At 38.3% G+C, this 23,371-nt stretch overlaps 2 protein-coding genes across 8 annotated transcripts in view; one reads left to right on the top strand and one right to left on the bottom strand.

Moving 5' to 3' along the window:
• Nhe3 (Na[+]/H[+] hydrogen exchanger 3) overlaps positions 1-23,371 on the bottom strand; it is an 84,146-nt gene that overhangs the window by 49,733 nt on the left and 11,042 nt on the right. The window lies entirely within an intron of this gene.
• LOC135703677 (uncharacterized) lies at positions 468-20,140 on the top strand. The gene is made up of 4 exons (XM_065224956.1): positions 468-542; positions 6,652-6,884; positions 18,676-19,103; positions 19,162-20,140. Exons 1-4 carry the CDS (start codon positions 468-470, stop codon positions 20,103-20,105), a joined length of 1,680 nt encoding a protein of 559 aa, XP_065081028.1. The 3' UTR covers positions 20,106-20,140.

Here is a 23,371-nt window from a genome sequence, read left to right as displayed (position 1 = left end):
ATCTCGATCTTAAAAAATAGAGTTTTAGGAATACATTTTAGAGTTTTTTTTTAAAAATTCTGAGACCTGGACTTGGAGTTTTTGTTTTTTATTACCGGAATATTAGTATCGAAAACATACAATACAATTTAATGGACTTAAAAAGGAACTCAAAGATCTGTGTCATGATTTTTTTCTCTCAATGTTTGGACGGATACTAAAGCTACCGGGGGTCGAAGATTATTCAAATTTCTGGCCTTTGATCAAATGTTGAGAGCTTGTTATACATTGTACCAACGAGAAAGGTAATTTTTACCTGAAAATTCAGGTAACCTCTTCAAAATAGGACTTCATGACATGGCAATCAATTCCACTGGATTCACTGGTCCAGTCCACATATCATGCTGGTGAAGACTAAGTGAAATTCACTTAAGTATTTCGTGATTATCATGGTATGAAAATTTTCTCGTCGTATTCGTAATTCAAAAATGGCGATGGAAGAAAGTGCGCATTCGTCGTTGTTGGACGAGTTGGAATTCCCAGACTTCTTCATGTTTTCAAGCGTAAGTTTTATATTTTTATAAATTAACACTCATTTATAAATTAAAAATAAAATTGCAGAAAATGAGTGAATTTAAATTTAATATATATATATAAATATATATCTATAGTCTATCACCAATTCCCTTTATCATTACTACAAAATCAGGTAACATCTACTTGCTAATTCCCTTAGTTTTTGAGTGATGCCAATTTGAAGATTATCGGAAAGTCCGATAAAATTTTCGTGAAAATCAATTGATTTCTATGTGAATCACTCAAATGTAATCTCTCCCCCAAAATACGTAATATTCACTTGAAAAGTATGATGGAAAATATAAACGTGCCTATTCAGGTGAATTTTACGTAACTTTTTGTTGCAGTGTATGCTTGAATAACTTTCAAGATCTCCATGTAAAACAGCCAGAATATTGGGTCTAGAGCTTTTTTAGAAATCTCTGAAAATTTATGATAGGTTTATGACAATTTCAAGATAAAAATAAATAAAATATTAGATTTCGTGAACAGTAAACGTTTCCATATGTTCACAACTCTTCTTGTCAGACTTTACTTTGAGTTTTTAAGGTCAAATTATTTCCTCTCAACATTGGTCGTAAAAAAGTGACTTTAGTGACTAAATTTTAAGGAATAGTGACTTTAGTGATTTTTTGATGAAAAAAGTGACTTTTTAGTGACTTACTTGAAAATAGTGACCAAGTCACTAAAAAGTGACCTGCTACCAGCCCTGCAAGGACAAAGATATTTTCCTTTAATTACTGAAAAATCCTGTTCCCCTACACAGCAAAAAATTAATTTCAATATTACATCCAAGAGGATGCACTTCAATCATGCTGAAAATCTAATGTAATTTTTTATGGCCACAAAAATAAACAAATGCAGAGTTGGTTGGAAATGCTAACATGAAGCTTTAGTGTGATGATTTATTAGCTAGAGAATGATCTTTAGAAGAGGGTAGGTGGATAGTTCCGTTAGAGTACGGCAGTTTGAAAATTGAATAGAAGTTGAAAATGAGCGAAGGGCCATTAATGCGACAGTTTTTCAAGATAGACGCACATTTTTGCCTAACCCGTACGATGTACGCGGGGACTTGAAGTATGTCTCCAAGTCCACAAATGCAGTAAAAGCAGCGTAATGTCAGTTCATGCACTGTATTAATGATAATTTTGTCCTTTTTGGCAAGTAATATTACACCATATTTTCGACACGATTGAAGTGCATCCACTTTGATGTGATATTAAAATTATTTTTTTGCTGTGTAGTTTGAAGTAGTCAGGACTAGGAATCGGTGGTAGATCTTACATCCTGTAACGTAACACGACCTACCCACGTTACGGGGCTACCTTACAATTTCCTTAGACTCGTCCAACGTTCTTGGAGTTCACCTTCTGCGCAATGTTACGACAACTAACTCGGTTCGTGGCTGCTTGTCTCCAGTTTCTTGAGCGTTCCACACTTCCTACATTTTGCTCCACTTGTTCTAAGCTCCTAGCTCCCTGCACTCCTCTGGGTCTTGTTCCGGCCTGAACCATTTTTCCGGGATTATTATCCGACATTCTCACAACGTGTGCCGCCCATTGTACCCTTGAAGCTATGGTTATTTTCTGGATACTGCGCTCTCCATATAGCTGCGCCAGCTCGTGATAAATTCTTCTCCTCTATACGCCATTTTCATACATACAGGGGACTGCTATAAATTTTCCGTCAATTTCATCCGGTTTCATCAAAATTTGAATATTTTTCGAATAGTTATTGTCATTTGAATTTTGACAAATTTTTGCCTGTCTCGTTCATTTTGTCTATCTTCTGTATATACCCCGCCAAAGATGATCCTAAGAGCACGCAGGTTCACGTTTAGGCATATACGCATTTTTTGTATTTTTGTATAGACGTACAAATGGGTGACAGTTTTGTTTAGCGCTGCGTCATTAGTGGGTATCTTGTCAAACTTTTACCCCACGCTTATCACTTTCAAGCATTATGGCATCTGTGCTGACCTCAAAAATAATCGATTAAAAAATATTGGTTCAATATGATTGATTTTATGATATCGGTTTTGTTGGAAATCTTGAGCAATGCTGTTGAAGAAAAAAGTAAGAGGCAAATGAATGTAAATGAATGCACGAAATGAATGCAAATGATTTTCCATGCCTGGTGACAGGTACAATCATACTCTATGCCTAGGGAAGTCGAGACATTTTCCAAAAAGAAAAATTCCTAAACCGGACCGTGAATCGAACCCAGCAGCATGGTCTTGCTTTATAGCTGCGCCTAAGGGAGACCCCAAGCGATACACTGTAAATACTTATTATGCGACCTGACCAACGCCGGTTTTCATGTGTCAAAAGATATTTTGTATCAGATCCTTAAAACAACCAAAAATGTGAGCTTTTTTCGGACGAATCCTGCGTTATTTGCATACCCTGCATAAAATAATCATACAAAGTCTATCAAAATTTCCGTCTTATCTTTTTGTACACACTGTTCTTCAGTATGAAAGGAGTTTCTTCTCCCATGCCCATGCCATGGTCGAAGTTGTTTTTTTTTTGCTACTGGCATTTATTCTGGAAATCAAGAAAACCCAATCAAGAAGGTACGATATCCAATCAGCATGCATCTTAAATAGAAAAATGCGTCCAAAATGATATTGTAGTACAAGTAACTTAAATAGTTGAATTTATCATTACTTTGCTTATTAATTTTATCAAGGTTTTACAGGTTAAATTTCGTATAATTGGTATGCACAATCCTACCCGATGGTTATATTCTAACAATGTTATCCTGTCTAACCAGTTTGCTAAACGCAGACATATATGATCCAACAGAAAAGAAACAGCAAAATACGCACATGGAAATCCCCGGCTAATTTGAAAAGTTACGAAACGTTTCTCTTCTCCGGGTGCGTTGAACTTCTGCACTTCAAAAATCTTAATGAAAATTTTTAATTTTAAGATTAATCGAGCTGAAACGTTAACCACAGAACTACAAATATGTTCAATTTTACGATTGCAAAATACCAAATTATTGGAAGCACCTGCCGGAAACTGAGATACTAGGTATAATTGTTCGAAATAAGACGTTCGATTTTGGTATGTCCACGCCTTAATTTTATAAATAGAGTAAGAAGATTGAACTTATTTAAGATATCACACACTTTTATTAAGACAGTTTCGTCAGATGAATTATTAAACAATGAATAAATAAATATATAACGTTCCCTATTACGTCAGGGGATGAATTAATTCCTTGAGTGCTTATTTTTGGCCAAACAATGGAATAAAATATGCTGAATCAAAATTCATATATAATGAGCGCTCAAGGATTAAGTTTTCCCCTGTCGTATAGGTATTGCCAAGGCAATGCCAAATTAGCATGAAAGGCTTAGCAAAACATCCACCATATCTTTTTTATATGATATTGGCAGCCATTCTCTCGTAAAGAAGAAGTGCTTCTTCAGCATGCTATCTAACCGCTTTACTAAGCATAGCATGATGCAGCAGAAAGGAAACAACGAAATTCGCGCAAGGAGAATCCCCGGCAGATTTTAAGAATTTCAAAGCGATTCTCTTTTACGGGTGCATTGCAATTCGAAAACCTTAACCATCTTCTTCAGTCCCATTCAAGCTCTGAATCAGTCAGGATGTTGAAAAAATGTGAACAAAAGTGGGTTCTAACTGTTAGCTTCGTAGTATCCATAGTGGCCGTTGTTCCACACTTAACTAGTGGTGGGTTAAGTTGAAAATGTTTTTATTTATTTCGATCGTAAAAACCGCATTCTGCAATAACCCGATTTTGTCAGCCCCTCCGCGCACCAGACTTTTATCTTTGAATAATTTCACATAGCCGTAAATCCAAATCTTTCTCATTAATCTTTAAGATAAGGGTGTTTAAGGTATACTTTAGTGCAATAAGACCACTGAAAAAGCGCATAGGTTTCGTAGAACATTTGAAAAGATTTTCAAAAAAGGAGGCTGACAAAATCGGGTCTTTACTGTATTTCCATAATTGTGTACTTTTATAGCAAAACCGCATATTGAAGATGAACTTCAAGCAATAAAGAATGAGTTGGGCGAAGTGTTCACCAGTAAGATACCCAGTGATTATTACGAGCGAAGGAGTTTACAAGGTAAGTATGAATCCGTGTATACCGTTTGTTAATATTTATGCAAAACATTAGCCAACAGCAACTTCAACAAAGTTGTAGCTGAGATCATTTCACATATGTGCAGATAGCCACCTTACCCATAAATCATTATGGCAAAAGGCTAGGACGAGGAGAATAAAAATGTTGATTTCCCATGGTAAATCCCATATAATCTTCAAAGGGACAGTACAGTATGAGTTTACAAGCAAATGAGCCCAAATGTTTGGATAATTATCAGGAACAGATTTAGAATCTATTGAGCCTTGTGGACCAAGGATTTATTTTATTTGAAAATGGTATCATTTAAATTAAATTAAATTAAAAATTAATTGATTGGAAAACTCGTCCACTTGAACGATATTTCTATAGCTGTGGTAGTTACCAATTGTTAGGTTGACATATGTCAATTTTCCGATTTTTATTTACTTTCCCACCGTTTCCTTGCGATAAGTTTTATAAGACAAACTATAAGTTTGCAATCTCTTTTTGGAACTTTTGTAACAGTAAAAGTAATGATCACAACATGAAAGACATTGCTGGTCAACCCCTTTTTATTTATAGCTGAATCTTTGTTTGTTGGTCATATGTAAGGCTGCATTTTGTCGAAGACAGCAAATCAATTGATATGATGTCTCCGATTTTGTGTATGTTGTACTCATTTTGGCCAACATTTGTAATTTATGAAAAAAAATCAGCTGAGGCTGCCCACGGGTCACAATTTGGCCACCATTTATTTTTTGAGGATTTTTAACAAATTAACCACTGTTCACTAAATGTAAGACAATGTAAACAACAACACTTCCTGCCTTAAGTTTTAATTAAAAAGAAATTCATATCTGAGATTCTGAAACAGTTTTGAATGTTATAAATCTTAGAAACATCTCGAATAAAAAAAACAGAATTTTTAATTCCACAGCCGAGTTTTTTTTAATAAGTTTGAAGATTTGAATTTTCCAAGTCTAAGATTGCGAAAAACATTCTATGTTTGAGATGTTAGAAAATCTGCACAGTTCTTAATCTATGCTTCGAAGTGTGGAATACCAATTATTGTTTTGAGATCCGGTATGTTAACACTCATTCGCACTAATTCTCGTTTCCAAACGATTCGTCGTACTGTAGGAAATCAGAGCTGCTTATGTTAACACATAATATTTTGAATGTAAGAAAAACTTTTGCCTCCTTTCGCTCCCCCCCTTATAATTTGTGGATGACTCAATGAACTACGACACACATTGTTTATGTGAAATGAGCATTTGCAATATTCATTCGGACAAAAACCCTACACCGCAACGATAGAAGCTCCACTATTAATATACGCAAAACAAATGACAAATCCGGGGTGATAACTTTGGGCCTTCCCTAGTCCAGTCGGTAAAGGCGCAGCTACAAAGCAAGACCATGCTGGAGGTGAATGGGTTCGATTCCCGGTCCGGTCTAGGAATTTTTCGGGTTAGAACATTTCTCGACTTCCATGAGCATAGAGTATGTTTGTACTTGCCACAAAATTATACTAATGCAAAAATGATACAGGTTTAGCTCTCAATTAATAACATTATGTGCTAATTCCAATGCTTGGTGAGATGCAAGGATTAGCATCCACCAGTATGTGTTGTGACGTTTTTAAAATTATTTGCCGATTCACGACATGTAGGAATTCTAAATGGTGAAGATTGATCGCTTTTCGTTTTCCTAAACATAAGGCAACAAGAGAACCTTAGTATGATCAACATGCATCATTGAAGCTCTAACCGATCTTCTCTCTGCAAAGACTGCCACTCCCGCTTCCACCGGCGTAACGTATTCGAACATCAGATGGCCGTCTTCAATGGGACCAGCGTAAATGCAACCGAGTTTCCTCACATGGCTGTGCTGGGTTGGACGACTCCGGCTGGTACGATCGATTGGAAGTGTGGCGGATCGTTGATAACGGAACGTTTCGTGCTGACTGCTGCCCATTGCTCACAGGATAGATCGAGGTAAGAGTATGGCAAATTCGATATCGAACATTTTTTGAAACTTGGCGTGTTATTTGTTCTAGAATACCTCCGGATGTGGTTCGATTGGGCGACATCCATCTGGAATTGACTACCGACGATCGCTACGCACAGCAGCTCAAGGTCAAACGGATAATTTCGCATCCTGATCGTAAACCACCTCGAAAGTACAATGATTTAGCGCTGGTGGAGTTGGAGAAAAAAGTTGAGTATGTTTATGGTAATTTTTATACCGGAACGGAAATCCTCAACGTGGTCATATTAATGTAGGATAACACCAGGGGTATGTCCAGCTTGTATCTGGTCCAAAAATGTCAACCCATTTGATTGGTTCGAGGTAGCTGGGTTCGGGTACACAGAATATGCTGGAGACCCTAGCCCTGATTTACTGAAAGCACGGCTCACCATAATAAATGCAACCGAATGTGCATCGGCTTATCCAGCCGATCGAGGACTACCTGATGGAATCCGTGCTGATCAGTTGTGTGCGGGGAATCCGTATAGAGATACCTGTCAGGGTGACTCGGGTGGACCACTGCAGACATCACTGTACAGTTATCAGCATATTGCTCATTTTTTAATCGGTGTTACTTCATTTGGAAAGTTCTGTGGTCGTGGATCCTACGGAGTGTATCAACAAATTGAACCGCATCTCAATTGGATTAGATCTGTTGTAAGAGATACACTAGATCCATTAGGTAAGTTACAAATAGTAGACAGCTAATGTAATACTAATTTAATACTCCTAAATTCTAGAATGCATACAGAAATATAAAGACTACGTGGAGCCAACGCAAATGCCAGGCGAAACAGAAGTGGTTGATCCATATTTTAGTAGAGTTTACCTGCACTGGAAGGATTCTAGGACAGATGTTGTATGTGGAGGTACTCTGGTAGATTACAATGTAGTTATAACATCGGCACGCTGTACCTTCAACTTACGAGGGGAATCACCTACCAAAATTTCCATTATAGATCGATGGGCAGGGATAGTAGAAATAGAAAGACATCCCCTATTCAATCAAGCATCTTACTATAACGATGTGGCTCTTCTCCGTCTTGATCGGTATATAGCTGCAGCGGAATGGATTGTTCCCGTATGTCTTCCGTATGCTAGTGCTTTGCGAGGCTACCAAATAGCACCGGAGACATTCTCTTGTAGAACCCCAAAGGCACCATATCCACAAAAATTACAAATCTACCTTCCTTCGAAGTCCCGTTGCGATGATCAGGCTATAGCCAACGACATAGAATATTCTTCCAAATTTCCTCAAGGACTAGGGAATGCGATGAGCTGCATCGGCACAGACTATCGCATGGTTCCCAATCTGGTCGAAGTTGATCAAGGTGGTCCCCTACTGAGCCGCGACGAAACGATCATATTTGGAGTAAATGCTTATGGGACGGATTGTGGGTCGTATAATCCGTTGATTACGACCAATGTAGCACCCTTAATCCCATGGATAGAACAATTTGTATTCAAACAAAGCGTTGAAATATCCCAAACCCAACAAGGAACGCTGACTTACGACGATAAGACGCTTTACATTGGAAGTACATGCAGTACCAAGGATGGCAAACGGGGGTCCTGCGCACTGACTATAAACTGTGGCGAGGAGCTCTCACGGTACAAAAATCGCGTAGTTGAACCAGCAATTTGCGGTTTTATGAACGAGAGAGTTGTTATATGTTGTCCTTCTTAATTTTGTTTTGAGTGTGAGTGAACGATAAATAACACTCTATTTCTATGTATAGTGTTTATATTGAATATGTACCAACAGGTCTCGGAATAGTTTTGAATATTTTTGAAAGAATTCATGGAATAGGGCAATCCTCAGAATGTTTTTAGAGTATTGTATAAAATATAAAAAATATAAAAAAAAAATATAATTTCTGTCTATAGAAATTTTCTTAATCCATATGTTTGGACTTGCTTATAGCAATTCACAACGTCTCAAAATGGCACTTTCCCCATGATCAATTGACTTAATTCAAATGTTTCAGAATTCATTCGATATTACTGATAGATAGGAAAGATCATAGTAGGCACTGGGGAAGGGAAGTCAGTTAGCGAGAGAAAGACGATGACAGTATGTACTGGAGAAATGTTGAGGACTGTGAAACGTTAAAACACTGGCCAGACTGAGCAGCTATAACATGTTTAATATAAGCCTATCTAGATGACATTTTTCTAATCGATATTTATTACAATAATGACCCGATTTTGGCAGCCCCTCCGCGCATTGAACTTTCATCATTTATAATTTCACATAACAGTAATTCCAAATCTTTCTTAATCATCTTCATGATGGATGTTCAAGGTATAGGGGAAATGTTGGCTTCGGCAATACCTTAACCTATTATCGTCAGGGGGTAAACAAAGTCCTAGAGCACTAAAATTTGGCCAATAGTTGCTCTGAAACACAATGTATCCACATGCCAAAATTGAGCTCTCAAGGACGTTGTTTACCCCCTGACGATAATAGGTTAAGGTATTGCCGAAGCCAACTTTTCCCCTACTTTTGTGCAATAAAACCACTGAAAAAGCGCATGGGTTCCGCACTTAAAAGGGGGGCTGACAAAATCGCATCATTACCGTATAACATGTTATAACTCTGTAGTCTAATGCCTTGTTCAGACTGGAGAGTTCTTCTTCTTCTTCTTCTTCGCATTTCAAGCTTATTGTATATCGCATATTAGCTTATTGCGTTTTAAACGCTGTCCAGACTGGAGAGTTATAACATGTTATAACGGTTGTCAAATAATTGCAACACAGAAACCACCATCAAGATAGCGCTATAACATGTTATAACTCTGTAGTCTGAACGTACTATTAGAACGACTCCAAATGATGGGTATCTCCGAGCTTTCAAGCTACGAAAATCTTCGCGCAAAATGCCTAATCGATCTATAATATGTCCCCACAACAAATATGTGACGTGCCCCAGAGCTCAGCTTTTGTAAACAATGCATTTGATCGTCGACACGTACACGGCGAATGAGAACGACCCAAATTTTAGTTTGGTTAACTCATAAATCACATAAAGTGCAGGAACTCAGCGATGAGTAAATTTGCCTCATGTTTTTCCAGGTTTGACCAGGAAAAACTTCGCGAACATGAGAAAATTAAAGATTGGATTCACTCAATCTATTGGTACTACTCCTAGACTGAGTAAAGTATTCGTCATTTTTCCTCATTTTCCGGCAGGTTTTTAAGGCTTTCTACATAAACCATGAGGCAAATTCACTCATCGCTGAGTTCCTGTACTTTTACCGATTTTGAGTAAACTAAACTCAAATGTTGGTCGTTCTCATTCGCCGTGTACCACTTTTCGACCGCTGCTGTGCTGATTTTTCCATTTTCCTTTCGTTAGTGGTTGTCAACATTGTAACTGGAAATCACCCATTAATGGGTGAAAAACTACCCATTTCGAAGTTAAGTAAGTTAACTCATTACATGAGTAAAACGTCTATACCTCATTTATAGGTAAATAGTTTGTACTTCAAATCATGGGGTACTTTTATACCCATTTTAAAATAAAAATGGCTAAATAAAACGGTTACAATGTACACATTTTTAGCGATTTTTAAAACAGAAAGATTTTTAAGAGTTTGTATGATCTATTGATTTTTGATAAAAGAGACACAATTAGTAATCCTTATTTATAAATTTAACCCGTGGTTAACTCATAAAATGATACAATGGGCCATTCCTCCAGTGCCGAACGACACTGTTGTTTATAAAGCTTCATCATGTGGTCTTCTTATCATTCGCGGAACACATGGTGCTCGGCCAGCTCATCCGGGATCTCCTTGCTGATGGGGTTTGTTTTGTCCCTGCAAGTTCCAGATTACTTTTAAATGTAAGCAAATTTGGGTTTGTCCACTTCACGCCCAATCTGCACACTTAGAAAAATTGATGTAAATTTAGGTGCTGATATATACGAGCGTCAATTTTGACATAAAATTGAGTCATAATAGACGCGAAATTCAGGTCAATCAAACGTGCTTTCCAAATTTTCAGTCTCGGAGCACTTAATTTTACATGACATGTTTGTTTACGTCTCATCCTTTATGTCAAAGATGGATTCCGTCACGTGTAAGATTAGGTATTTCTAAGTGTGTGGCGTATCTAATATTAGCGTGTGTTTTTGCTGCTGTGGGAGTTTCGCGTTGACGTGGTAGGGATGGGCATGTTTTATGTTTTTCGATAATATAGCTTTGAATATAATTCGCTCTTTTATTTATGCTTAGGGGCTGTTCATAAACTACGTAGACAGTTTAGGTGGGGGGGGGGGTGACAATTATCCACGGCCCATACAAATTTAAAAAAAAATTGTATGGACAATTGTCTACGCAGGTGGAGGGGGGGTCTAGAATCCCAAAAAAACTTGTTTACGTAGTTTATGAACAACCCCTAGTGTTCACAAGAGACAAAACGTAACCTTGTGGAGGGTGTCTCGGAACATGCGTAACCGCTCATCTTCTAATGAGAGTGAAGAATACTCCTACCGATGGATATTCGATTTCGCTAAAAAGGTCTGTCCGGACTCAGCTCCAGCACAACACATTCTTCGAGAAGCGTCTCCGAGCGGCAGCTCACTGGATATACCATTCACAATGCTGGAATTCTCTATGGCTCTTCTTTCATCGAACAACTCCTCACCGGGAAGCGATATGATTAAATTCAATCTTCTGAAAAATCTCCCAGATATCGCTAAAAGACGCTTGCTAGACTTATTCAATTCCTTACTAGAAAACAACATTATACCGCCTGAATGGAGACAGGTTAAAGTAATAGCCATTCGAAAACCTGGCAAACCAGCGTCTGACCATAACTCATACCGTCCGATTGCGATACTTTCGTGCATTAGGAAATTGTTGGAGAAAATGATCCTTCGGAGACTCGATCAGTGGGTCGAAACAAATAACTTGCTATCAAATACACAGTTTGGGTTCCGCAAGAGCAAAGGAACAAACGATTGTTTAGCGCTGCTTTCCACAGATATTCAGCTGGCCTTTGCGCACAAGGAGCAATTGGCTTCAGTATTCTTGGACATTAAGGGGGCTTTTGATTCAGTTTCGATTGAAATTCTGTCAGACAATCTGCACAGATGTGGACTTTCCGGAATTTTAAATAATTTCTTGTACAATTTGTTGTCAGAAAAGCAAATGAACTTTTCCCTTGGACAACTGACAACTTTCAGAATTAGCTACATGGGCCTGCCCCAAGGCTCATGTCTCAGCCCTCTTCTTTATAACTTTTATGTCAAAGATATCGACAACTGTTTGGCAGAACAATGCACGCTAAGACAACTTGCAGATGACGGTGTGGTTTCCGTAAGAGGTCCACATGCCGTGGACTTGCAAGGACCATTGCAAAATTCCTTAGATAACTTGTCTTCTTGGGCTATGAATCTAGAGATCGAATTCTCGCCGCAGAAAACTGAACTGGTAGTGTTTACTCGAAAGCGGTACCCAGCCCAAATGCAGCTTAATCTTTTGGGCAGAAACATTACCCAATCATTGTCTTTCAAGTACCTTGGGGTCTGGTTTGATTCAAAGTGCACTTGGAATGCCCATATTACGTATTTGAAGCAAAAATGTCAGCAGAGGATCAACTTTCTCCGTTCAATTTGCGGCACATGGTGGGGTGCTCATCCGGGAGACCTCATAACGCTTTATAAAACAACTATTCTCTCTGTTCTAGAGTACGGCTCTTTCTGCTTTCTCTCGGCAAGAAAAAGTCACCTAATAAAATTGGAACGAATTCAATATCGTTGTCTGCGTATTGCTCTAGGCTGTATGCACTCAACGCATAACATGAGTCTCGAGGTTCTGGCAGGAGTAACACCCCTCCAGAACCGTTTCTGGGAGCTCTCTCTCAGAATACTAATCAAATGCGGAGTGACGAACACACTTATAATTGCTAATTTTGAAGAAATTCTTGGGCTGAACACACAATCTCGATTTATGAGAATCTACCACCACTACATATCATCAGATATGTGTCTTCCTTGTTATACTCCAGACCGTGTTCACTTCACCAATCGCAGTTCATCAATTGAATATGATCTGACCATGAAACAAGCAACTCATGGGATTCCCGATCAACTTCGACCTATTATTATTCCGCATATTTTTACTGAAAAGTACCAACAAGTCAATTGCATGAAAAGATATTTTACAGACGGGTCCCGTCTCAATGGATCCACTGGCTTCGGTGTCTTCAATGAAAACTCTAGCGCCTTCCGCAAACTTCAGGAACCTTGTTCCGTTTTTGTTGCTGAGCTGGCAGCAATCAACTTCGCATTGGGGATGATTTCCAACATGCCCGCAGACCATTACTTCATCTTCTCGGATAGTCTCAGTTCGATTGAGGCTATTCGGTCGATGAAACCAAGTAGGCACTCATCTTATTTCCTTTCAAAGGTAAGGGAGCAGATGAGTGTACTGGTCGAAAGATCATATATGATTACCTTTGTATGGGTACCCTCACATTGCTGAATCCCAGGCAATGAGAAGGCGGACTCTCTCGCAAAGGTGGGCGCGCAGGAAGGCGAATTTTATGACAGGCAAATTTCACACGATGAATTTTACCATTTAGTGCGTCAGAATACCCTTTCGAGTGGGCAAACCGATTGGGACAATGGAAATCTTGGACGGTGGTTACATTCAATTATTCCTAATGTTTCTTCGAGAGCGTGGTTTAAAGGCTTGGGCTTAAGTCGTGACTTTATTCGCGTGATGAGTAGACTTATGTCAAACCACTACTCGCTAGATGCGCATCTCAATAGAATAAACCTCGTGGACAGCAACATATGTCGGTGTGGAAACGGTTACGACGACATCGATCACGCAGTTTGGTAATGTACGGATAATGACGCCGCCAGAGAGCGACTTTTGAATACCCTCGAGGCCCAAGGAAGACAACCCTATATCCCTATCAGAGACGTGTTGGGTACCCGCGATCTCTGCTATATGCAGTCGATTTATGTGTTTCTGCAAATGTCTAGTATAAGAATTTAATTCGTTTGTCTTTTGTATCTCGTTATTAGTTTTTGTTTGTCTTGTCCCCCGTCTCGATGAGCCTCATCGTCGCCCACTGGTCACCATAGCCGGTCGAACTCCAGACGAATCTAGAACCACACTACCGTTCACACTGGCGACAACGCTCTGATGAGGCAACGATACCCTACTCCCAAGCTCCTCCCCTTTTCCTATCCTTCGACAATGTACCCCTCTAACCTCGAGTAAGCCGCGAGTATCCGGCCCAACTCCTACTAGACATAGAATTAAGTGAATTTTGTTACAAACAAAGAACAACGAATTATCGGCTCCATAAAGCAAACGCGATTGAGCCTTACAAATAAACGAACTAGATAAAGAGACAAAACGTACATTTTTCATTAGCAAAACAATAGGGTAAGATAGGGTAATACGCGGCATAAGGGGAATATGACCAACAGTGCTTATTCAAAACAAATCTAATAAGTTTTTATCCAGAAGAAAAGCTTCTGTTATTTCGAGACTGTACATATTTTAGGATTATGGTTGTTTATTAATTTCAATCGAATTAACTTTACAGAGCCGGAATTCCTGTTCACTATACAAAACATCTTAAAAATATAGTCAAAAGGTACAACACAATAAACACTTTATATTTCGCTATCCAATAAGCTTTCTCCATCACAACGGGAGCCGCTTCCAGTGGTTTCATTGTATGGCAGTATAGCCAACGGGGGACAGAGCGTATCCATTGCAGCAATGGACGCAAAGCGTGGTTATCAGTCACACACTCATCACGAAACGGTTGGAATACCACCGATTTAACCCAGGAATTTAACTCTTTTTGTAAAAATTGGTGGTCCTAAGAAGGATCGATTGTTCGATCCTATTCAGAATAATCCAACTCCTACCATTGGAGATACTGCTGCTGCTAGTTGCTCAGGAGATCGGTCCACTACGTTGTCCAATGCGAAAATGATTGGAATTTAATTACATCCATAAATGACAAAGTTATAGGCGTTCAAAACTTAAGCTTTTCGTGACGATCGCCATTTTAGATTTTTTACGTAAGACGTAGTCTACGTCGAAACGCTGTTGGCTATATTAACCCGTAGCGCGTATTACCTCACCTTATCCTACTAAAAATAACACTTTAATTCGAGGAACCACATATAGTTAAATATGGTTATATTTTCCAAACATAAAAATCCAGTCGTACAACGTAACTGTGCAAATGCTTCAAAGGACACTAAGTTAATAGTAGGCGAAAGTTTATCATGACTTTTGATTCATATTTGACAGATGAATCAAAAGTCATGATAAACTAAATTGTTTGGGAAATCGGGGTAAGAAGGACACCTTAAGGATTGTTAATGTTTTATCGTCAGCATTTTGCTAATAATATCAGTATTCTGCAAGTTCTAGTACAGTTTGAACGTACTATTACCAACCGGTGAAAACTAACAATTCTAAATTGGCTCACTACTTGACTAGCTTATTGGTCCCAAGCAAATCGATTAACGTACCCCATTCTAGTCGAAATTCTAGTACTACACTATGTTTGTTTTGATTAGCTGTGAAAGTTTGACAGATAAAATTAGGGGTTCGTAGATTTTCCTATGTTTCGAGGGGTGCATCGATTAGCTTGGGACCGAAGATAGTACCAGAGCTGAGTCAAAAAGGTGAGCACGTTTCATCGGGACCTTCTGGTCTTAGAGATACCTCTATGCTATTACACTACGGAAAAATTTACAAAAAATATTTTTAGCGATTTCAAATAAACATTCCTGAAAAATCATAAAAACCTAAATATCTCAAAATGTTCTTGCCCGATTTTTAAAATTTTTAATTTAAATCAAAAATTTATAGGACGCAATTTTGATATTTTTTTCAAGACCCGAAATGGTCGAATTTTAGCAAAAATGTAAATCATTACCAATAACAAACAATTACGCAAAGTGTCATATAAATTGGAGTAGGTCGTTTAACAAATCCATTGTTTTCTTCGCTATTTTGTCTGGAACTGCTCATATTCTAGGCATCTATAGCATTATGTAAATTCGGACATTAAAGTTTTATTCTTATAAATTATTGGCATTATCCGTCTTACCCCACCGTCTAACTATTTACAAAAATGCCTATATTAGCAAAGGTTAAAATAATTTGTTTTTTATTTCAACAAACATCCTAGAAGTCAACTTAGCAACTGGATAGTAAACAATGTGGTTGGCATTTTACTGTTTTGTTGCAAACTTAGGAATTGCACACCGAAATTTACATTACTTCACCGTTAGAGAGATTACATTTTGTTTTGGTTTAGATTTCAACATTTGACAGCTCCCGCGACAATCAGAATATTCTGAAATGCATAAAATATCGTAAATTAAATGTGGATGTGACAAAAAATCTATTTTACAATAGTTATGCCATCAACCAATCAACTGTCCCTGAATACCCAATCATACACGATGTTTCAATTCTAACAATTTCATCCAGAGATGGTAAATGTCATGAAAATGTTATTGGGGAAAGTGTCGTGACATAAGTTCCCCCATTCAATTTAGTGATGACATCTCTGCAGTAAAAATTCACCTATAGCACCCCTGATCCTGCCTAACCTGTTTGCTAAGCGCAGACGCATATGATCCAGCAGAACGGAGACAATAAAATTCACACAAGGAAAATCCCAACAAAATTATTCTCATCTTTGGCCCCTTTGAATTTCTACATTTGGAAGGTGTTAATCACGTTCTTCAGTCACATTCAAGACTCAGCTTTGAATCAGTAAGGATGTTGAAAAACACCGAAGATAAAAAGTGGTTCCTAACTGTTAGCATCGTAGTATCGATACTGGCGGTAGTTCCACACTTGACTAGTGGTAGGTTTGCTCAAAATTGCTTTTATGGATTAGTAGATTATGTTCCCCATTGTGTACCTTTCCAGCAAGGCCACATATTGAAGATGAACTTCAAGAAATAAAGAATAAGTTGGGTGAAGTGTTTACCAGTACGATACCAAGTGATTATTACAAACGAAGGAATTTACAAGGTGAGTATAAAATGTCTTAAATATTGTCGAATAAAATTAATTTTAAATAATATTGTAAATAGAAAATTAACACTTCTAAAAAAAGCTGTTCGCCATCAAGATTCCATAAAGCATCGACATCCAGACATTAAGTCCACAAATCTGGGCACTATGAAATGTTGATTATCAATGCCTATACCATGCTCAAAATAGCACGTAAATTTTATCATGGTCTCGAACTATGGTTCAGAATCATCTTCATCTGGTATTCCGTGCATTACGGTAAAATTCTCCCATGCATTTTGTAAAGCTTCGAAATCTCGAATGAAAATTCCAGTTGAGGAAACATAGCATAGTTTATGGATGATCTCCAATGGACTACAAGAACTTTTTTTTTAAACGAAATGATCATTTTTAATCTTGATTGAACCAAAAATCCCATTCCGCGTAACTATAGTAACACTTCTATCACTGGAACACCTACGCTACCATACAGGTTTGGGAATATAGGAAGTACATCAAAGACCCATTTTTTTCCTAGTTCCGTTTTAGAAAGGCTTCTCTAATTTTCTACGAAGCCCATGCGCTTTCTCAGTGGTCTTATTGTACCAAAGTATACCTTTAACATCCATCTTGAAGATTAATGCGAAAGATTTGAATTTTAGCCCCATGTCCTGTTGTTTTCCTATGTACATGGCACTGCTATACGAATAGCGGCAGTAAATTGGTATGCTAAAATAACATGAAACATGAATTTGCAAAATCAGAATGCTGAGTGAGGAAGATCTGTGACGTAAATTGCGAGTAGTAAACCTGAATTTCAAATATCCTGTCGTAGGAATTCAATTATTCAAACTATAGTAGGGTTGGTAAACAGGTTTTATCGAAACCAGTTAGGGGCTGTCCACCACTTAGACAGTTTAGGGGAGGGGAAGCGGAACTGATAGTTTGGCAAATGTACACGATCCATACACATTTTTGAAAGGTATTTGAATGATGCTGCACGAAGGGGAGGTTGGTCTAAAACCCCTCAAAAACAGTCTACATGAAATGTGGACAGCAAATGGTTATAAACAACAGAAAACTGCCATACAAATTATCGTCGTGGAAAACTATCGGCAGGGTAATTTTATATGTTGAATTCATAAAAGACAATTGTACCATACATTGTAAATTTAAAATAAACGACTTCAGAGAATAATGCGGATAAATTATGAGCATTGTTCTGCTTTTTTATATCGTGTTATTTAAATACGGTCACGCACATAACGATTAATAAAATAGTATATTTCTGAAATTCGTTTCAGAAGTTAACTAATTGATGGTTAAGATAATGGTACTGAGATAATGGATATTTTCCTCTATAGTCGGTAAGAATTGATCTTGGATAGAGTGTTGATCGTCTGGAACCATTGGAGCTCTAAATAAAAACTAGTATGTTTTACGATTTTCTCTATCTAAAGACTGCCATTCCCGCTTCCATCGGCGCAACGTAGACAAACATCAGATGGCCGTCTTCAATGGGACCAGCGTAAATGGAACCGAGTTTCCTCACATGGCTGTACTTGGTTGGACGACTCCGACAGGAACGATCGAATGGAAGTGTGGTGGATCGTTGATAACGGAACGTTTCGTACTGACTGCTGCCCATTGCTCTCAGGATAGAGGTAGTAGGTAGGAGTACGGCGAAATTGTCATCGAACAAATGTTTAACCGTCCTAGGATTGTGTTTTTTCTAGAAACGCTCCGGATGTGATTCGATTAGGTGATGTTCATCTGAAGTTGACTATTGACGATCACTACGGACAGCAGATCAAAGTCAAACGGGTAATTAAGCATCCTGATCGTAAACCAAATCAACAGTACAATGATCTAGCGCTAGTGGAATTAGAGGAAAAAGTTGAGTATGTTGTTTATTGTTTTGCTGTGAGAACGGAAATCCTTGAAATGATCATATCAATCTAGGATTACTCCCGGGGTATGTCCGGCATGTATCTGGTCCAAAGAAGTGTATCCATACGATTGGTTCGAGGTAGCTGGATTCGGGTACACAGAATATGGTGTACCAAGCAGTTCTAATCTATTGAAAGCACGGCTCACCTTAGTAAATACAACCGAATGTGCGTCGGCTTATCCAGCAGACCGAGGACTTCCCGATGGAATCCGCGCTGATCAGTTGTGTGCTACGAGTCCTCATAGCGATACCTGTCAGGGTGACTCGGGTGGACCACTGCAGACATCATTGTACAGTTATCAGCATATTGCCCATTTTTTAATCGGTGTTACTTCATTTGGAAGGTTCTGTGGTCATGGATCCTACGGAGTGTATCAAAAAATTGAACCGCATCTCAATTGGATCAGATCTGTTGTAAGAGATACACTAGATCCATTAGGTAAGTTACAAATAGTAGACAGCTAATGTGATACTAATTTAATACTCGTGAATTCTAGAATGCATACAGAAATATAAAGACTACGTGGAGCCAATGCAAATGCCAGGCGAAACAGAAGTTGTTGATCCGTACTTTAGTAGAGTTTACCTGCACTGGAAGGATTCTAAAACAGATATTCTATGTGGAGGCACTCTTGTAGATTACAATGTAGTTATAACATCGGCACGCTGTACCTTCAACTCACGAGAGGAATCACCAACTAGAATTTCCATCATAGATCGATGGGCAAAGATAGTAGAAATAGAAAGACATCCCGGATTCCAGCAAGGATCTTACTATAACGATGTGGCTCTTATCCGCCTTGATCGGTACATAGTGCCAGCGGAATGGATTGTTCCCGTATGTCTTCCGTATACTAGCGCTTTGCGAGGCTACCAAATAGCACCGGAGACATTCTCTTGTAGAACCCCAAAGGCACCATATCCACAAAAATTGCAAATCTACCTTCCTTCGAAGTCCCGTTGCGATGATCAGGCTATAGCCAACGACATAGAATATTCTTCCAAATTTCCGCAAGGACTAGGGAATGCGATGAGTTGCATCGGCACAGACTATCGCATGGTTCCCAATCTGGTCGAAGTTGATCAAGGTGGTCCCCTATTGAGCCGTGACGAAACGATCATATTTGGGGTGAATGCTTACGGGACGGATTGCGGGTCGTATAATCCGTTGATTACGACCAATGTAGCACCGTTGATCCCATGGATAGAACAGTTTGTATTCAAACAAAACGTCGAAATATCCAAACCTCAAGAAGGAACGCTGATTTACGTCGATAAGACGCTTTACATAGGAAGTACGTGCAGTACCAAGGATGGAAAACAGGGATCTTGCGCGCTGACTAGAAACTGTATCGATGAGCTTACACGGTACAAAAAACGTGAAGTAGAACCTGCAATTTGCGGTTTTGTGAACGAGAGGGTTGTTATATGTTGTCCGTGATGATGTACTGTGAGTGTGACTGAACAATGTTTTATTTATAAGATTAATCAGTTTAATATATAACGTTCCTTATCTACGCAAAGTGAGAATTACGTTTGTTTACTTTAAACATGAACCATAACTATTAGGAGTTACATAAGTTCTAGAAAGAAGTCATGGAATAGGAGAATCCTCAGAATGTCTTTAGGGTATTTTCCAAAATGGAATATCCTATATTCATGTTTACAATCCCCAAAGGGGCTATTCATAAACCATAAACCACGCTTTAGATGGGGAAGTGGCTATGGTCCATACAAAGTCTAAAAATTGTATGGCCGACAGCCTACGCGAGGGGAGGGGTGGGGATATCTGAAACATCTCAATAACCTGCTACCTGATATTTTAGGAGCTGCTTTTACCAATTAATTACCTCGCATGAGCGACCTAGAAGGACATGGCTTTTTGCAATTACATACAACCCAAACTGGATGACGCAATATTTTCTCAAATGATGGTCTTTCCATGCTCCACTTACATGATTCACACATTCATCCGATGTTCCAGTTTAAGTAATTCCATTCTGTGTAATCCAGTGGTGACTAAACAACGGCATAGTTGATTATTAGAGGAACTCCCAAGATTTTTTTTTGTGCGATCGTTTATACTGCCCATAAAAGCAAAACAGTCTAATATAAAAAACGTGAACAATGCTGCTGAAATTTGTTTTTTTTTAATCTTTATTTGTTCTAAATTCAAATCAAATTACATTCATGTATTAGACTAGGTGCTGCAGCTTACCAACCTTATTTGTTATGATATATATTTAAGTGTGTTTACATTGTCTGCGTCTTTATCGTCTTAAAACTGAAAACATCAACTATGCCTTATATAATTATAAAGAAAATTGATCGTTGTAATTAAAGATTGCAACGGTTTTTGATTGAAATTATTAATTATGTTGTTGTACATTTGTTCAAAAGTATCAACATTCGAAATTCTATGTACGGCTGTATTTGAAATTATATGTACAGTACTACTGTACCAGGGAGGCAGCTTCAAAATTATCTTCAGTATATTGTTCTGAACCCCTTGAAGTGATTTTTTCTTGGTAGTGCAACAACTAAACCATATTGACCCAACGTAAAGCATGACCGGCCTAAAAATGTGTGCAAATATTAGAAGTCAGGCAAAGTTTGGAGTTCCTGTTTATAAAACGACACATACATTGTATATATTTGTTAAATGTGACTTGGATACCCTCAATGTGATCTTTAAAAGTGAAGTTTTTATAAAGTACTATTTAGTCCAAGGTATTTCACTTGAGCAAATAATTGAAACGCCGCTCATAGGACTGTGTGACTACTACAAGGTTTCAAAAAGAAAGCACTGGGCTTATTTCATTTTCATTTTCATTTTGCAGCGTTTGGTGGGGCAATGGGAGCGCAAGTCAATCCAAAGCCGAGGATAAAGGAGGGTAATGGCTGAATAGTCTATGCGGACCACTTGAACGCCATGGGAAAAGGAAGGGATTGAAGAGGCCGGTTATTGGGGGGTTTTGAGGAAATGACACATAGTGATGCTAAATGTAAAGAAACCAAAAATCCATCTCCCACTGATTCATCCTTTCACATAAATACCAAATTGATATTTTAAAGCCATAATCAAAATAAACAGACAATACATGAAAAGTCTAGTTGCCAGTTGCTTTAAAGGCTAGTTGCCTCCCTAAGCGGACCCTCCGCATCCTAACTCTTCTGTTAATCCACTTAATGCTACTAGGCTGTCTAAATTTTCTCATTTAAGTTCGTTTGATGATTATGATATCTCTAGTCTAATTTAATAAATAATTGAAATCTCTAATCTACCTACCATGCTTTATTAAGTACCTGCACTTGTGAATGTAATCTAAAATTTAACGTGTTTCATGTTGTTTCTGACTTTGACCTATATTTAATATATATTAGTTCGTCCCAGGTGACACCTTCAAGTGACTAAAATGCTTCACTTTGAAGTTAGTTTCCTAGCTAATTTTTAAATTACATAGGGTATATGCTTCAACTACGCTCACACGCTTCGACTATGTCGCACCACAAAAATACGTATGGTTATGTCACAATAGATGCACGCCACAGTGGAAATCCCGAGCCATAGTTCAAACACTTATCCCAAATCAAAATGAAGCACATATAAGATTAGTTGCAATACCATGTACAAAAATGGTGTTTGATATTGTTCCCTGAGTAACACCTCAATGAAAACAACAACGAAAGCTTGTCACGCAAGTAGAAGGAGCACTGTTGGGCACTTTCTGAAATATTTTAATAGTATAATTCCCTTGCAAACCCAAATAAATCTATCTGCGTAAAAATAAATAAAATAAGAGTGATTTGCGGCAAAACCCGCCAGTATCGCACCCAACGTCAGTGCCTATACGTAAGCGTACTACAACGCGGCTTTCAAATAAAGTAGTAACAAGTGTGATACTATCACTTCAGGCTAGAACTTTGGTTATCTTATGCAATGGTTCATCAGAGAGGGGAAGCTCAGTAGCAGAGTTACATTTTCATCGTGCGTGCAAAAATGTGCTGCCGAGACTCTCAACAAACCGTCTCCCGTCGCAACGAAAACAACATGTGACGAGAGAGAAAGAGACACGCGAGAATAAGATACGAGCGAGAAACAAATGCGACACCCAAAAATCCTGGTGTGCGCGAGGCTCGCGCTGATCTCATGTGCCTCATCTCATGTGCTACGATTAATGCTAGAACAGCAAAGCTCTAAGTTCTGGAAGGTGTAGGTAAACGGAATATACGCTGTTGAAACTTGGTTGCTTTGACCGACATTTCATATGCGTTACCACAAACCATTCCTATTTTAGAGGAAAGGTAGCATATCAAGACCAACAATTGAAAAGACCTCAACTCCATTTTGTAAACAAACCTTGTAAGGCCATTTTCTCGCGAACCAAAGTCCGCCAATGCAAAACAACAGAATGAACAGGTCGGGTTCTCCTCTTCCCGATTGTGGTTTAGGATTGCGAATGTAGGTTTCGATTTCCGAGAAAATTACCTTACAAGGTGTGTTTACAAAATGGAGTTGAGGCCATTTCAATTGTTAATCTTGATATGTTTGCAGTTCTTTTATTCTTGAAATCCTCTAATAGCCAAAGCCATTCATTTGTCGGTCAATTAGAATATTCTTTGTTTATTTTTTTCCGGTTCAACACTTAAATGCACTTGCATGACTAACATCTTTTGTCACGTTATTGTCAAAATATGTAATGGACA

The sequence above is a fragment of the Ochlerotatus camptorhynchus genome, unplaced genomic scaffold (assembly GCF_037179485.1).
Source record: "Ochlerotatus camptorhynchus isolate MF236.1 unplaced genomic scaffold, CSIRO-AGI_Acam_v1.1 ptg000220l, whole genome shotgun sequence".
NCBI lineage: Eukaryota > Metazoa > Arthropoda > Insecta > Diptera > Culicidae > Ochlerotatus > Ochlerotatus camptorhynchus.
This window is presented reverse-complemented; position numbering and strand designations above follow the sequence as displayed.

What these genes read in the sequence shown, in the direction of transcription:
- LOC135703677 (XM_065224956.1), top strand. Translation starts at nt 468, where the DNA reads ATGGCGATGGAAGAAAGTGCGCATTCGTCGTTGTTGGACGAGTTGGAA. An exon ending in GAGTTGGAGAAAAAAGTTGA is followed by an intron (nt 6,885 to 18,675) that starts GTATGTTTATGG and finishes ATATCAATCTAG; the next exon opens with GATTACTCCCGGGGTATGTC. An exon ending in AGATACACTAGATCCATTAG is followed by an intron (nt 19,104 to 19,161) that starts GTAAGTTACAAA and finishes CGTGAATTCTAG; the next exon opens with AATGCATACAGAAATATAAA.